Source organism: Pan troglodytes, chromosome 8, assembly GCF_028858775.2.
Source record: "Pan troglodytes isolate AG18354 chromosome 8, NHGRI_mPanTro3-v2.0_pri, whole genome shotgun sequence".
Taxonomy (NCBI): Eukaryota; Metazoa; Chordata; class Mammalia; order Primates; family Hominidae; genus Pan; species Pan troglodytes.
This window is the reverse complement of record NC_072406.2, coordinates 140269356-140284225: the sequence shown is the minus strand read 5'-3', so window position 1 is coordinate 140284225 and position 14870 is coordinate 140269356. Positions and strand designations below refer to the sequence as shown.

The window sequence follows — 14870 nt, the reverse complement described above, 5'->3', positions numbered from 1 at the left end:
CACCTCTGCCCTCCGCCAGCCGCCCTCGCCGGAGATGCACCCAGGTATTTTCCTCCGGATGCATGAATGGCTCGCCCGCCGACACGCCAGCCCCGCCCCGCGAGCCCGGTTTCCGCGCCCCCTCCCCGCCCACGCCCTGCGCGCCCTTCCTATTGGTCCCATGCCGCGCTTTCCCGTTCAATCGCAGCGCTTAGCGCCAGAATTTGAATCTTCGTTTTCGTTTGAATTGGGCGGGCGCGCCGGGCTGGAAGAAGGAAGTGGAGGGCTGACGCGGCGGGCGGGCGGGAGGACTCGACTCGGTGGGAGCCGCTAGAGCCGGGCGCCCGGGGAGGTAGCCTGTAGGGCCACCGGGTCCCCGTCAGGGGCGGCGGCGGGAGCAGCGGGGACTGCAGGCCGGGGCGCAGCGAGCGCGGCCCCGTGGGCTGCGGCCCGGTGTGTGCGGAGCGCGGCGGACGCAGCGTGGCGGGCGCAGCTTACCGGGCGGAGGTGAGCGCGGCGCCGGCTCCTCCTGCGGCGGACTTTGGGTGCGACTTGACGAGCGGTGGTTCGACAAGTGGCCTTGCGGGCCGGATCGTCCCAGGTGAGCTGCGGCCGGGACTCCTGGGAGCTGTCCGGGGTCGAGGGCTGAGCCGCGAGGACCCCCGAGCTCTGCGGGGACGGGCAGGGGACAGACGCGCGGCCTGGGCCCGACTCCTCCTGGGCTCTGGCGAGGGCGTCTCGGTGGAAGCTCCCAGGAGGCGCAGGCGCTGGCGACAACACCCCAGCTGCCGGACTTTGGGGCGCCGGGGGCTGCGGTCGGATCGTCCTGGGGTCCCCGCTGTCTAGCTGCGGTGTGCGCTTCTGTGGCCGGGGATAGGCGAATTGGGCACGGGGCCCTTCTTAGCTCCTTCGCTATCAGAGTAACTCGCACCTCTTTTGCAGTGGAAGAGTTGTAAATTTGCTTCTGGCCTTCCCCTACGGATTATACTTGGCCTTCCCCTACGGATTATACTCAACTTACTGTTTAGAAAATGTGGCCCACGAGACGCCTGGTTACTATCAAAAGGAGCGGGGTCGACGGTCCCCACTTTCCCCTGAGCCTCAGCACCTGCTTGTTTGGAAGGTGAGCCCCGCGGGCGCGCGCGGACGTTTTAGCTGAGAAAGAGGAAAATATCTTAGTCACAGAATACAGTCCAGAAACGCGCTCTAGGATCCATTCGTTACTAAGTTGACATAGTTGTGTTTTTTTGTTTTGCAAATATAAATTTGATGCTAGTTTGTATGTTTAAGTGGTTTAAAAAATCAAGCCAATTAAAAAAATCGATTTGCTAATGTTGCGGTAAAGAAAGATGTAGATGGTCTTCATATGTCACTGGCTGCAGGCAGGCGTCTGAAGACACTGTGCGCCCCCGGGTGCCTCCACAGTGGGCATCCCTGGCCACTGGGGACACAGAGAATGAAGGAAGGAAGCCATACACTTGCCTCTTGGCTCCTTGTGGCAATAGGAAAATGGGACAGAAAGTCTTCCTGCCTGGAATTTGAGAACGTTTCCTCTTATGTTGCTGTCCTGTTTGGTGGTGGTAATAACCCTGTCCCTGTATAACAGGTATAGTTGCTGACAGTGCCCCATCAGCCTCTGACATGTGTCCCACTAGAGGCCTGAGAAGGGGGGTCATTTCCCGTGTGGTCTGGGCCCTGAATCCCAGACCACACGGGATTCAGGCCTCACCCTGTCCTCCCAACCCCATCCCGGCCTCACCCTGTCCTCCCAACCCCATCCCCTACCTTGTTCCTCCCGCCTAAGGCATTCCAAGCCTTTGTTCACCTTGGTACTTCTTACACACTTGGAAGTTTACAATGGGAAAGTTCTCCCCTTCCCCAAGCTTGTGTGATTTCCATCATTCAGGCATCAGGTGAAATGTCACCTCCGAGGAAGCCTTGCATAAAAACTTGTATTTCCAACCCCACAGCTTCAGGGTTGAGTTGTGGGTTTGTCTCCCACTAGGCTGAGCTCCCCAAAGGCAAAGACTGTCTTGTTACTAATCACGTGCACAGGGCCAGGGATAGTGTCTGGCATAGGGGGTGTGATCAATACCTAGCATTCTGGCAAGGGTCAGTAGAAACATGGGCTGGAGCCATGAATTTGCAATCTCTTGAGAGCAGTGGTTCTCACAGGAGGGTCATCTAACCTTCCAGGAGTCATTTGAATTTCCACGTCACAATATAGGAGGGGGGCATGCGCTGTCATCGCGGAGGAGAGGTCAGGGTGGGCATCCTACCAGGCTCAGGGCAGCCCCCACAATACAGAAGCATCTGGCCCAAGATGTCAACAGTGCCAAAGCTGAGAAACACCCATCTATAGTCGTCCTCCTGCCAAACAAATTCTCAGTTGTAAGGGATAGTCTCTCCTTTGCTCAGATGTCCTGTTACCTTAAAATCAAATTATTTTATTGGGGTTAAGGAAGCTTTTCACTTTCCATAGATACCTTTCTCTTGAAAAGGAAAAATATAAACATTTCATCTCAAGTGGCAGTCCTTTTGCTTTTTTATACAGTACTCCTTGAATATATTTTCATGCAAGATTTTATAATTTAGAAATAATTCCTAAGTGGTCACATGACCTGGGTAGGAAGAGAGATTCTTAGACTCCAAAGGTTCCGATGGAGAACAGACAGGCCATTGCATAGTTTATTCAAATTTTTAAGGTCACGGGCTAGAACAGGAACACTGAAGACTCCAGGAACCTACTAACAAACTCTTCTGATTATTAGTTTGTATAGGTTTAGGAATTGTCTCTTCTGCTACTTTGCCATGGTGTTAGCTTTCTGTGGAAAAACAAGTTGAATTTAGATTTTTTGTGTGTGTTGCTTGCAAATTAGTATTTTTATTGTTTAGAGACTTGAATCTGTCAGTAAATTCAGTGTAGTTTTAAAACAACAATGAAAAGCTTACCCATAATGAGTATTTACTATGTGCTAGGCAAATTAGTGACATGTACAACCATTTAATTGAACATCACATGATGTAGGTTCTAATGTAATCTCTTTATTGTATATGAAGAAACTGATGCACAGAAGTGCTAGCATCAAATAAGCACATTTGGGGATGATTAAACCTCTAAACATATTTAACATTACAAACAAACGTTTTTGAAAAAGCACAGAGTATTAAAAATAGTCATTTTCCAAAATTGATGTAAGTATTCCTTTATTTGTGTCTTTTAAGTATAGCTTTTCATATAAAAGGTAATTCGATTTGTATTCTAGTGTTTTCCCTTGTTTTTATATACTCTCTGTTTTAAAGATCTAATAGTTACATGTTTAATACTTCCAAAAGTTCTTTGCAAAATGCAAGATCGTTTACATTGCCCATTTTGTTTGTTACTCCTTTATGTCATATTTACAGATCAAACATTCTAGTCAAATTGTGTTTTATTTTGGGAAATTGAGGTAATCTTTTAAAAAGTTGCAGCATCCAAAAAAACCTTCTTCTTTTGCATGAAGGGGTATTGAATGTGACATCCGTATCCAGCTTCCTGTTGTGTCAAAACAACATTGCAAAATTGAAATCAATGAGCAGGAGGTGAGTGGTTTTTTTGAAGATCTACTTTTAAAGCTTTTTAGTTCACTTTTAATCTGTTCATTAGTTACATATTTCCCCTTCTTTTCACTTGCAGGCAATATTACATAATTTCAGTTCCACAAATCCAACACAAGTAAATGGGTCTGTTATTGATGAGCCTGTACGGCTAAAACATGGAGATGTAATAACTATTATTGATCGTTCCTTCAGGTAGGTAAAAGCTGATTGGTCTAACAGTAAATGTCATCTTCTGATTAACCATAAACTAGTGTCATAGTCAACTGTCATTCTTTAATGTTCATGGATGTCAAAGTATTTCAGGTTTTCATTCTCAACACTAATCTTAATTTAAAAGGATATGGATCTAGGAAGATGACTAATTGGGACAAAATGTGATGGAATTCAAGGATTTGGGTGCAAATAATTATGCAGAGGGAGGTTGACCTTGTCCTAAAGGAGTTTGTTATTTTCTTCCAAGTGTTTTGAAACTGCATGAGATTTTTCTATTCTTTTTTATTTTAAAGCAAAATATACACAGAGAAAAAGGTACAAAACAAGATGGACAGGTCAATTTATCATGTGAACACCCTTTCGATCACCACCTATTATGGACTGATTTGTGCTCTCCCGAAATTCATATTTTGAATTCCTAACCCCTCGTACCTTAGGATGTAACTGTATTTGGAAAGAGGGCATTTAAAAAGGCAATGAAGCCTTTTTGAGCTATTAGTATGGGCCCTAATCTGATGATTGGTGTCATTATAAGAGGAGATTAGGGAACACGTGCACAGAGGAAAGCCCATGAGAAGAGGCAGCAAGAAGGCAGCCATCTGCAAGTCAAGGAGAGAGGCACAGAGAAATCCAATCCAGCTGACACCTTGCTCTTGGACTTCCAGCCTCCAGCACTGAGAAGGGCATGTCTGTTTTTCAAGGCATTCAGGCTGTGGGACTTTATTATGGTGGCCCTAGCAGACTAATACACCCTCAGTTCATATAGAACATTTCCAGAAGCTTTTTTAAAATGCTGTTGTCTAATCACTACTTCATTCCCTCAGCAAGTAAACCACCGTTTTGGCTTTTAGGATATCATAAACGTCTCGAGTTTCACTACCTAAGCATGGATCTCTGAACACGATAGTTTTGTCTGTTCTTATAAAAGTCCTTAACAGTGATATAAGAATGTATACATTTGTGCCTGGCTTGTGCTTTTCTGTGTGTGAGATTCATAGCATGCTGGACATCTCTGTAGTTTGTTCCTTCTCATGGCATAAGTATTTCACTGAAAAAAAAATGTTTAATATATACAATAATATACATAGCTATACAGAATTCATTCATTCTTGATGGACATTTGACTAATGTCTAGTCTTTGAAATGTGTCAAGGTTTGCTTTATGAGCAGATATGGTTAATTATCTTACTAATCTGCCTTGTGTAATTGAAAACTGTATTCTAGTGTCTCATATATATGTAATATATAATTATATATTATATATATTACATATATAATATATAATTATAATATATAATATATATTATATATAATTATAATATATTATCATATACAATTATATAATATTATATAGTATATACTATATGTTATACAGTGATATATAATCTAATAATATATATTATATATACCATATAGTATATACTGTATACTGGTAGTATATACTGTATACAGTATATACTATATGGTACATATAATACATATACAATATATATACAATATATTTATATTATATAATATATAATATATACATATATAATATGTAATATATATATACATACACAGATACACACACTCCCGTTAGATTCAAATCTATAATCTTAGTAAATTTTCCCCTACTATTATTCTAAGAGATATGTTCAAATCACCTACTGGGGATTGATTGATTGATTTGTTTTTATCTCTATCAGTTTTTGCTTTGTATATTTTGAGGCTGTACTATGGTGTACAAACTTAGAATGATGTCTTGGTGCATGGAACTCTGTCATTTAGAGATGTCCTCTGTTTTTAGTAGTGCTTTCTTTTCTGCTTAATGTTTCCTTTGGATGATGAGTATAGTTAAACTAATTTCCTTTTGATGAGTGCTTGTGTAGTATAACTTTTTCCACCCCCTTAATTTTAACTTTTCATAATTGTTATGGTTTAAGTTGTCTCTTGGAACCTGTTGTCAGGTGACCTCTTGTGTTTAACTGGAATATCTTCTTGCTGGATTGATCCTTATATAAAATGTCCTTTTTCTCTATGAATAACTTTTGTCTGAGATGATTTTGTCTCATGTTAGTACAGTACTCCAGTTCCCCTCTGCTTGCTGTTTGCATGGTATTTCTTTTCCCATGCTTTTATTTTAAAAGATTGTGTCTTTGAATCAAAATTGTGTCTCTTGTAGACAACGTATTAGTTGGGTCATTTAAAAATCCATTCTGCTAAATGAATCTCTCTTATTGTCTTCATTTGTATTAGCTGTTTTTTAATGCACCACTTAAATTCCCTGGTCATGTCTTTTACTGTGCTTCTTGGAAGTTTGCCTTCATTTTTAAAGAGTATTTTTATTGAATACAGACTTCTATGTAGGAAGTTTTTCTTTTTTTCTTTTTCTTTTTGTTTGTTTGTTTGTTTGTTTTTGAGACAGAGTCTTGCTCTGTCACCCAGGCTGGAGTGCAGTGGTGTGATCTTGGCTCACTGCAACCTCCGCCTCCCAGGTTCAAGTATTCTCATGCCTCAGCCTACCAAGTAGCTGGGATTACAGGCACGCGCCACAACGCCCGGCTAATTTTTGCAATTTTTAGTAGAGACGGCGTTTCACCATGATGGCCAGGCTGGTCTTGAACTCTTGGTCTCAAGTGATCCACCTGCTTCAGCCTCCCAAAATGCTGAGATTACAGGCATGAGCCACTGCGCCCGGCCTATAGGTAGGAAGCTTTTGATGTTTATTGGAGGGCTGAACTATTTTTCAAAACAAGATATTATCTAAATTGAGATAAATTCAGATGATTAAAGACATCCAACAAAGATTTGAAAGTGAATCTTAGAAAGAGAGACTTGAGTCCAAACTCTCTACCATGAGAAATAATTTCAGATGTGTGACTGCTTCAGATCTTACTTAGGTTGCCTATAAATTCAAATCAGGTCATTTCACTGAGGCCAAAAGTTTTCATTATGCAAAATAAAGGATTGCTTCTATGACTTGATCACTGAGGTTTGCCAGGACAATTATGTATCTTGCTAAAGGTGATCTTCTTAAGATGTACCTGTCTTGTTCAGATACAGACTGAGTATGTGGGAAACTGAAGTGATCATAGTGTTCTAAAATATAGCTTTGTAGTTACCCTGTAGTGTAAGTGTAGCTTTTTATTTACCCTGAAGTATGTGACTTCACAACGTGAGAAAGATTCAGATTCAGTTACCTACAGGCTTCCTGGCTGGCCTTCCAAGCCATCAGATGATTTCCATGGACTTAAACTAGAAGAAACTTGACTTTGCTCTCATGTGCATTAGCTTACGTCATAGAAGGTGCTCGGGAATATTGTCAAATCATACCTGGGCTGTTCGTCAGTGATCAGAAGTTAATCTGGGTCCCCAGCCTCTGACAGTGGTGTTTCAAAACAAACTTGATGCGACTAATCCTAGTTTTTAGTGTAAAAGCACTTTTCTAACTCTAAATTTATTTCTTTGTATAAGGTGATGTCTTGAACTAAACCCAAAGTTTGTTCGTTGATCCTTGGACATTAAGTGGATATGGAGACTTCCGCCCCAGGGTATAAATTTTTAATCAGGATCTTTGTCGTTCTATAAACTGCAGGTATGAAAATGAAAGTCTTCAGAATGGAAGGAAGTCCACTGAATTTCCAAGAAAAATACGTGAACAGGTGATAGAAAATATCCAAGTTTGGGCTGATTCGTTTTGATGATATGAAATCATTTATGTATGCTTTAATGATTTCTTACTTGAAATCAGTTACAAAGAGGGCGGTTACTGTTATAGTAGGAAAATGTAACTAAAGTATAAAAACAAGTTGAACTTAGACGTATTAAAATAATCTAAAATGATATTTCCTCTTTATTGTTCAAAATCAGAGCACTAAGTTGGTCTTACACTTTTAGCCAAAAAGTCTATTAGAGTATGTTACGAGCTTTTTGCAAGCCCATGATTAGGATAGCCCCAACACATAGAGCTAACATTTGGGAATTGCATTATCTGGTGGCTCATTTTGTCGCCCAGTCATTGTTCTCATCCATCTTTATGTGTCTGAAATAATCACATTATGAAAATCATGAGTGCCAAAGATGCTTCTCTATTTTGATAGATAGACGACCCATGATACAGGAAGAGGGATCCTGTGCTTTGTCTTGTGAGAGAATCCTATAGTTTGAGTGTATCAGTGTGGAACGGGTATTCCAATTGTACAGCTTATGAAAACATAATTGTCAACACGTGCTTCGAAATTTAGATAGTTTGAGTATATCAGTGTGGAAGAGGTATTTTAGTTGTACAGCTTATTAAAACACAATTGTTGGCATGTGCTTGGAAATTTAGTGGGATTTAGGCTTAGGATGAGCCCTGAGAATTCATATTTTTCCTACATTTTAGAGTGCTCCTAAAGCTAGTTTCAGATGAGCTCCTTGGAATATCTTGGCTTAGGAGAGTTATCTTAGGTGCACCTGAAATTAGCAGTAGGTACTCTTGAATTTCAACATTTCTGCCTTTTTTTTTTTTCTTCTGAGACGGAGTCTCACTCCGTCACCCAGGCTGGAGTGCAGTGGTGCGATCTTGGCTCACTGCAAACTCCGCCTCCTGGGTTCAAGCAATTCTCCTGCCTCAGCCTCCCGAGTAGCTGGGACTACAGGTGCACACCACCATGCCTGGCTAATTTTTGTATTTTTAGTAGAGACAGGGTTTCACCATATTGACCAGGCTGGTCTCGAACTCCTAACCTCGTGATCCGCCCACCTGGGCCTCCCAAAGTGCTGGGATTACAGGCTTGAGCCACCATGCCCAGTCCATTTCTGCCATTTAAGTACTGCTTCTTCCCTAGAGGAACAGCCTTAATGTTGAATCTGATGGTCATCAGTTCCCGTGCTGGAAGCCAGTTTCTGAGGCATCCTACACTGTAGCCACCAGGCAACTTGCTAGTCTATGGGAGTAAATAAACCAAAAAGCCGGTTGAACTGTGGGTTAGATATGTGCCACTCAGCAGTCTAGGAACTGTTTGTTCTGTTACTGGTCTGTGATATAGTAAGTACTGAAATGGAGTATGTAGTAAATATGACAGCAATTCGACAGCAATTTTGTGGCTATTGAATGTAATCGTACAACAAAAGTGAGATTATATACTTTACATATTCATAATTTTATTAGTGGTTCATTTATATTGTTTAGTCATAAGATTCTTGTTCCACTTCAGATTGGAGATAAAAAACCATCCCTCACATAGATAGTTTTAGAAGCAAGGTGTTATGTATCAAGGAACCTAAAATTGATTAAGGAAGTTAGATTCTTTGCCTTTGTTAATATTTTTTAGATATTTTCTTAATAATCCAGATGATAAGCTTTTCTTCCTTTGGGGCATCAGACTTTTATAAAAGTTATATATATATGTTATTCTTTAGTTCTTCCACCCTTCCGGAAATAATTCCATATGAAGGAAAGTTAGGGCGCTGTCTCTGGGGAGCCAGGTGGGGGCGCTGTGCCTGCTCCCAGGCTGTGAGGTTGCAGAACCTGTGAATATACCATGTGTGCCTGTACCATGAATTTACTTAGGGTGAATCTAGGCTCTCAGATCCACCCTAAGTATCCACCAGCCAAGAGGGCGCACATGCCAAGTGGAGCCTCGGTTCATCCACAGGTCCTATGGCCCATTTGTGAGAAAACTGATGACGCAGTCAGTAGTTCTGAGCTCGTGGGGGGTTACAGATCTTCAGTATAGGTGATGTTTAATATTGACTTTGGTTCTTCCGCAATAGGATGTTGGGAAATATCTTTAAAGGAAGTTATAAAAACGCACCGAGGTTTGATTTTAGTAATTTTAAGCCTCGAATTTGTTTCCTATTAATCACTCACTATTTTTTAACGAGTCAGCTAAGAAGTACTTTTATCCTGACCACTAGCTCCCAACTGACTTGAGCTCATTTCTCAAACAGTCTTTAAAAGTCATATACGAGTGGTTTGGTAAAGAAAACAATTTTTTATTGTTTTTATTTTTATTTTTTGAGACAGAGTCTCGCTTTATTGCCCAGGCTAGAGTGCAGTGGTGCAATCTCTGCTCACTGCAACCTCTGCCTCCCGGGTTCCAGCAATTCTCCTGCCTCGGCCACCTGAGTAGCTGGGACTGCAGGCACCTGCCACCACATCCAGCTAATGTTTGTATTTTCAGTAGAGGTGAGGTTACATCATGTTGGCCAGGCTGTTCTCAAACTCCTGACCTCAAGTGATCCGCCCACCTTGGCCTCCCAAAGTTCTGGGATTACAGGCATGAGCCATCATGCCCAGCCAGAAAACAATAAATAATATTTTCACTGTTGTGACTGTCATCATTTAGACAGACCTGCAAATAACTGTTCTTATTTTCCCAACTTACAGGAGCCAGCACGTCGTGTCTCAAGATCTAGCCTCTCTTCTGACCCTGGTGAGTAGTGTTTGGGTTTTGTTCCAGAATCCTGAAAGATCAGGTCTTTGCGAAGCATATTGGCAAAGAAGGGGCAACAAGAATGCAAGTGCTAAATGTCTAGCCTGTCAGAAATGGAGGAGGTGTCATTTAACATGTCAACAGCAGACAGATGCCTAACTTTCCCTTGGTGACTGATGGTATGCTATGCTTAGGAGAGACTCTAGATATGAGAAAATTGCCTGTCCAGCTGTCAACTCAGTTCTCAATAGTTAGATAGCATGTGCTATTTCATACTGGTTATTGGAGCTGATATGATTTATATATTTGTATCATAATACTAGTATCATAAGACTTGCAAGTTTTAGGCATTAAATAATTTGTAGGCCAAGTAAAAGCTAGCTTATAAGACAACCTGAAACAATTAAAATATTGAATTCCACAAATGTTAATCATTGAGAAAATGTTGAACTTCTGTTTCTTATTTCATAATTCATTGCCAAGATGAGAAAGCTCAAGATTCCAAGGCCTATTCAAAAATCACTGAAGGAAAAGTTTCAGGAAGTCCTCAGGTACATATCAAGAATGTCAAAGAAGACAGTACCACACATGACTCAAAAGACAGTGTTGCTCAGGGAACACCTAATGTTCATTCCTCAGAACATGCTGGACGTAATGGCAGAAATGCAGCTGATCCCATTTCTGGGGATTTTAAAGAAATTTCCAGCGTTAAATTAGTGAGCCATTATGGAGAATTGAAGTCTGTTCCCACTACACAATGTCTTGACAATAGCAAAAAAAATGAATCTCCCTTTAGGAAGCTTTATGAGTCAGTGAAGAAAGAGTTGGATGTAAAATCACAAAAAGAAAATGTCCTACAGTATTGTAGAAAATCTGGATTACAAACTGATTACACAACAGAGAAAGAAAGTGCTGATGGTTTACAGGGGGAGACCCAACTGTTGGTCTCACGTAAGTCAAGACCAAAATCTGGTGGGAGCGGCCACGCTGTGGCAGAGCCTGCTTCACCTGAACAAGAGCTTGACCAGAATAAGGGGAAGGGAAGAGACGTGGAGTCTGTTCAGACTCCCAGCAAGGCTGTGGGCGCCAGCTTTCCTCTCTATGAGCCGGCTAAAATGAAGACCCCTGTACAATATTCACAGCAACAAAATTCTCCACAAAAACATAAGAACAAAGACCTGTATACTACTGGTAGAAGAGAATCTGTGAATCTGGGTAAAAGTGAAGGCTTCAAGGCTGGTGATAAAACTCTTACTCCCAGGAAGCTTTCAACTAGAAATCAAACACCAGCTAAAGTTGAAGATGCAGCTGACTCTGCCGCTAAGCCAGAAAATCTCTCTTCCAAAACCAGAGGAAGTGTTCCTACAGATGTGGAAGTTCCGCCTACGGAAACTGAAATTCACAATGAGCCGTTTTTAACTCTGTGGCTCACTCAAGTTGAGAGGAAGATCCAAAAGGATTCCCTCAGCAAGCCTGAGAAATTGGGCACTACAGCTGGACAGATGTGCTCTGGGTTACCTGGTCTTAGTTCAGTTGATATCAACAACTTTGGTGATTCCATTAGTAAGTTTATTTAATTGTAAATTTATTTTTTCTAAAAGATGAACACCTTCTATGTAGCTGTGAGACCTTCATTCATTCAGTAGTGATTAGCTTTGTGGAAGAGAATGTAAGCACATAAGGCACAGGGATAAGACAGACACGCACGCTGTTTTCGCTAATAGATGAATACTGAAGGCCTAGGTAATTGTAACAAGGAATGACAGAAGAGACGGAAGTTGTCAGGCAATCATGAAGCAGGGGTTATTGAAGGAGATAGGGTGGCCCCAAAAATATTTGATTCTTCTCCATCTATCACAAAATAGAAAAGAGAATAATCATAATTGCTTTTCACATGGAGTTTAATTCTGAACTACAATCAACTGTATCATATGAGTTTGGTCATGTGGAATAAATCACTGGAAATCATTAAACATAGCGGTAGTTCTCAGGTGTTGATACTCTGTTTTCAGAGTGTCCTACAAACAATTTGCTGTAAACACTGGACTGTACCCATGAGTCTGTATGCCAGGCAAGTTTCCATGTGCTTGGCAGACATGAACACTTGATCCTTGGTGCAGTAGCAGTGCCCGTGGCTAGGTTGTCTTTTTAGAGCTATGTCACACATGAGGAAACGCACAACCCAAGGCCAGTCAGGAAGTGGCAGAGATAGGACCTTTATAGCAGGTGTGGTAGCTCCTCGGGAGCTTCCTACACTCCTAGGGACTGGCTATTAGAAGAAAATTGTCTGGGCCACAGACGCAGTATTCGTACTCCAGGCTCTGTTTCTGCAGGTGGCCTATAGCGGTGGGGCATGAGGCTGTCGATAAAATAAGGTTTGTAACATCAGTCTCAGTATTCCACCAAGCTTCCTAGTGGGGAAGCATCACTCAGGCAAGGGATTTACATTAACTCAGGCTCAGGAAAATGTGTGGCCGGGACTGGGCTCCTGTGAATTGACTCAGAACCACCTGGAGGAGTTTTTACAGCTCATGCATTCTGGTCACTGGGTGGCTCAGGCTGAGGCCCAAGTGCATGTCTTTAGAGAGTTCTCTCTGGCTGTCGTCCCCCTACTCTAAGGTGAAATCTGCTGCTGCAGACTCCTCCTTTCTATGTCCACACATAATGTTTCAACGTTTTAAAGAAAGCCTCTGTACTGTCCAGTGGCAACTTGACGTCTTAGTGGCCACTCCCGCAATCCTTTAGGAACTCTTAGTAGCTTAGCTTCACCAGGATTGCAAGAATAGAGGCGTGCTGTAGGTGCTGTGTTTCGATGACTTTTCACTTGGTTTGTCTTTAATGCTAACGTGAAATAAATCACTAGTCTTGGTATGTTTTTTCATTGCTCTTTCCACGTTTGTATCCGTTACTTTAGATGAGAGTGAGGGAATACCTTTGAAAAGAAGGTGTGTGTCCTTTGGTGGGCACCTAAGACCTGAACTATTTGATGAAAACTTGCCTCCTAATACGCCTCTCAAAAGGGGAGAAGCCCCAACCAAAAGGAAGTCTCTGGTAATGCACACTCCACCTGTCCTGAAGAAAATAATCAAGGTGAGTTGAACAAGCAGCATCCCATTCATGCCCAGTGGCTCACACACCGGGTACCTACTCCTTTCCAAATACTGACACAAGTAGAATTATGATGAAGACCTTTATTTATTTATTTATTTTTTAAAGAAACAAGTTTTTAAAAAGACGAATGAAAGCTCATTGATGTGGGCGCCAGCAAAGGAGCCCCTGGGTCCCTGACCGTGGTGCTGATGCGACCGAGTCGGGGGAGTCCTTGATGTTGTCCTTTTCGTGCAGAAGTTCCCAGACACCCACGCTTACAGCACTGCATAATCACCTGCAGGCACCGTCAGAATAGCCAATTACAAAGATTCTGGATACATTACCACATCGACCCATAAGGATTGTTTTATTTTCTTTTAGAGTTACAAGGCTATAGTTAAGGCATTTACCTGGTGTGAAGGAAAATCAATGGCACGTCTACCTTTTACACCTTCAGCTCTTTAGAATATTTGCTTACCTGTTCCTTTGCTGTGTTGTCCTTCCTGGGTTTCACACCCCTGGGAAGTCATGGCCCTATAGCTCATAACCTTCGTAATAGGGCCTGGGCGGTCTTTCTTTTCTTCTCTTCCCAACAGGAGTGGAAAGTGATGTCTGGCTCCCTTTCCATTTTACACTGGCTCCCAAGGGCAAGCAGTCCTCCCTCCATGTGGACTGCCGGGGACTGGGTGCTCACAGCTGGTATTTACTGGGACTGAGATCAGACCCTGCTTGTCTTTCACTGATCAGGATGTTCCTTCCACATTTTTACCTGAAATGACCTCACTTCAGACTTGGCTTGCTTCTCTTTCCTTTTCCTTAAATGACTGAGACAGTCTCACCTCTACCATAGTCTTCAAAGACAGTGGCTTAAGCATTTGATGCTTCAAGATTTAAACAGCTGAAATTCTTAACTGAATAGGTCTTTATCAGTCATTCCAGAGATGTTAGATCCTTGTTAAGGCTTCTTGTAAACAATTTTGTCTTGTCAGGAACAGCCTCAACCATCAGGAAAACAAGAGTCAGCTTCAGAAATCCATGTGGAAGTGAAGGCACAAAGCTTGGTTATAAGCCCTCCAGCTCCTAGTCCTAGGAAAACTCCAGTTGCCAGTGATCAACGCCGTAGGTCCTGCAAAACAGCCCCTGCTTCCAGCAGCAAATCTCAGACAGAGGTTCCTAAGAGAGGAGGGAGAAAGAGCGGCAACTTGCCTTCAAAGAGAGTGTCTATCAGCCGAAGTCAACATGATATTTTACAGATGATATGTTCCAAAAGAAGAAGTGGTGCTTCGGAAGCAAATCTGATTGGTTAGTCTGACATTAGAATACATATATTAAGGTGAATTTTTTCATGAATGCTAGTTTTTGAAAAGTTTCGTCATCTTTTCCCTTTGACAGTTGCGAAATCATGGGCAGATGTAGTAAAACTTGGTGCAAAACAAACACAAACTAAAGTCATAAAACATGGTCCTCAAAGGTCAATGAACAAAAGGCAAAGAAGACCTGCTACTCCAAAGGTAGGGGCCTCACTGAATGGCTGCTTTACACATACTGGTGTCATCGAAGCTTGCATTCAGTGTGGATTTATGCTTT

General features: G+C 42.1%; 1 protein-coding gene across 3 annotated transcripts in view; it reads left to right on the top strand.

Annotated features, from left to right (window-relative positions):
* The first annotated feature begins 223 nt into the window (after positions 1-223).
* Positions 224-14870, top strand: part of MKI67 (marker of proliferation Ki-67) — a 28598-nt gene continuing 13951 nt past the window's right edge. The window contains exons 1-10 of one of the 3 annotated variants that reach the window (XM_508147.9): positions 224-580; positions 922-1102; positions 3483-3561; positions 3656-3771; positions 7370-7436; positions 10148-10193; positions 10677-11756; positions 13108-13283; positions 14273-14585; positions 14676-14794. In XM_508147.9, the coding sequence (XP_508147.6) occupies positions 1011-1102; positions 3483-3561; positions 3656-3771; positions 7370-7436; positions 10148-10193; positions 10677-11756; positions 13108-13283; positions 14273-14585; positions 14676-14794 (2088 nt within the window). In that variant the 5' untranslated portion in view covers positions 224-580; positions 922-1010. The remainder of the gene's footprint in view (positions 581-921; positions 1103-3482; positions 3562-3655; positions 3772-7369; positions 7437-10147; positions 10194-10676; positions 11757-13107; positions 13284-14272; positions 14586-14675; positions 14795-14870) is intronic. The other 2 variants (XM_009459515.5, XM_063782273.1) reach the window with 2 other exon arrangements.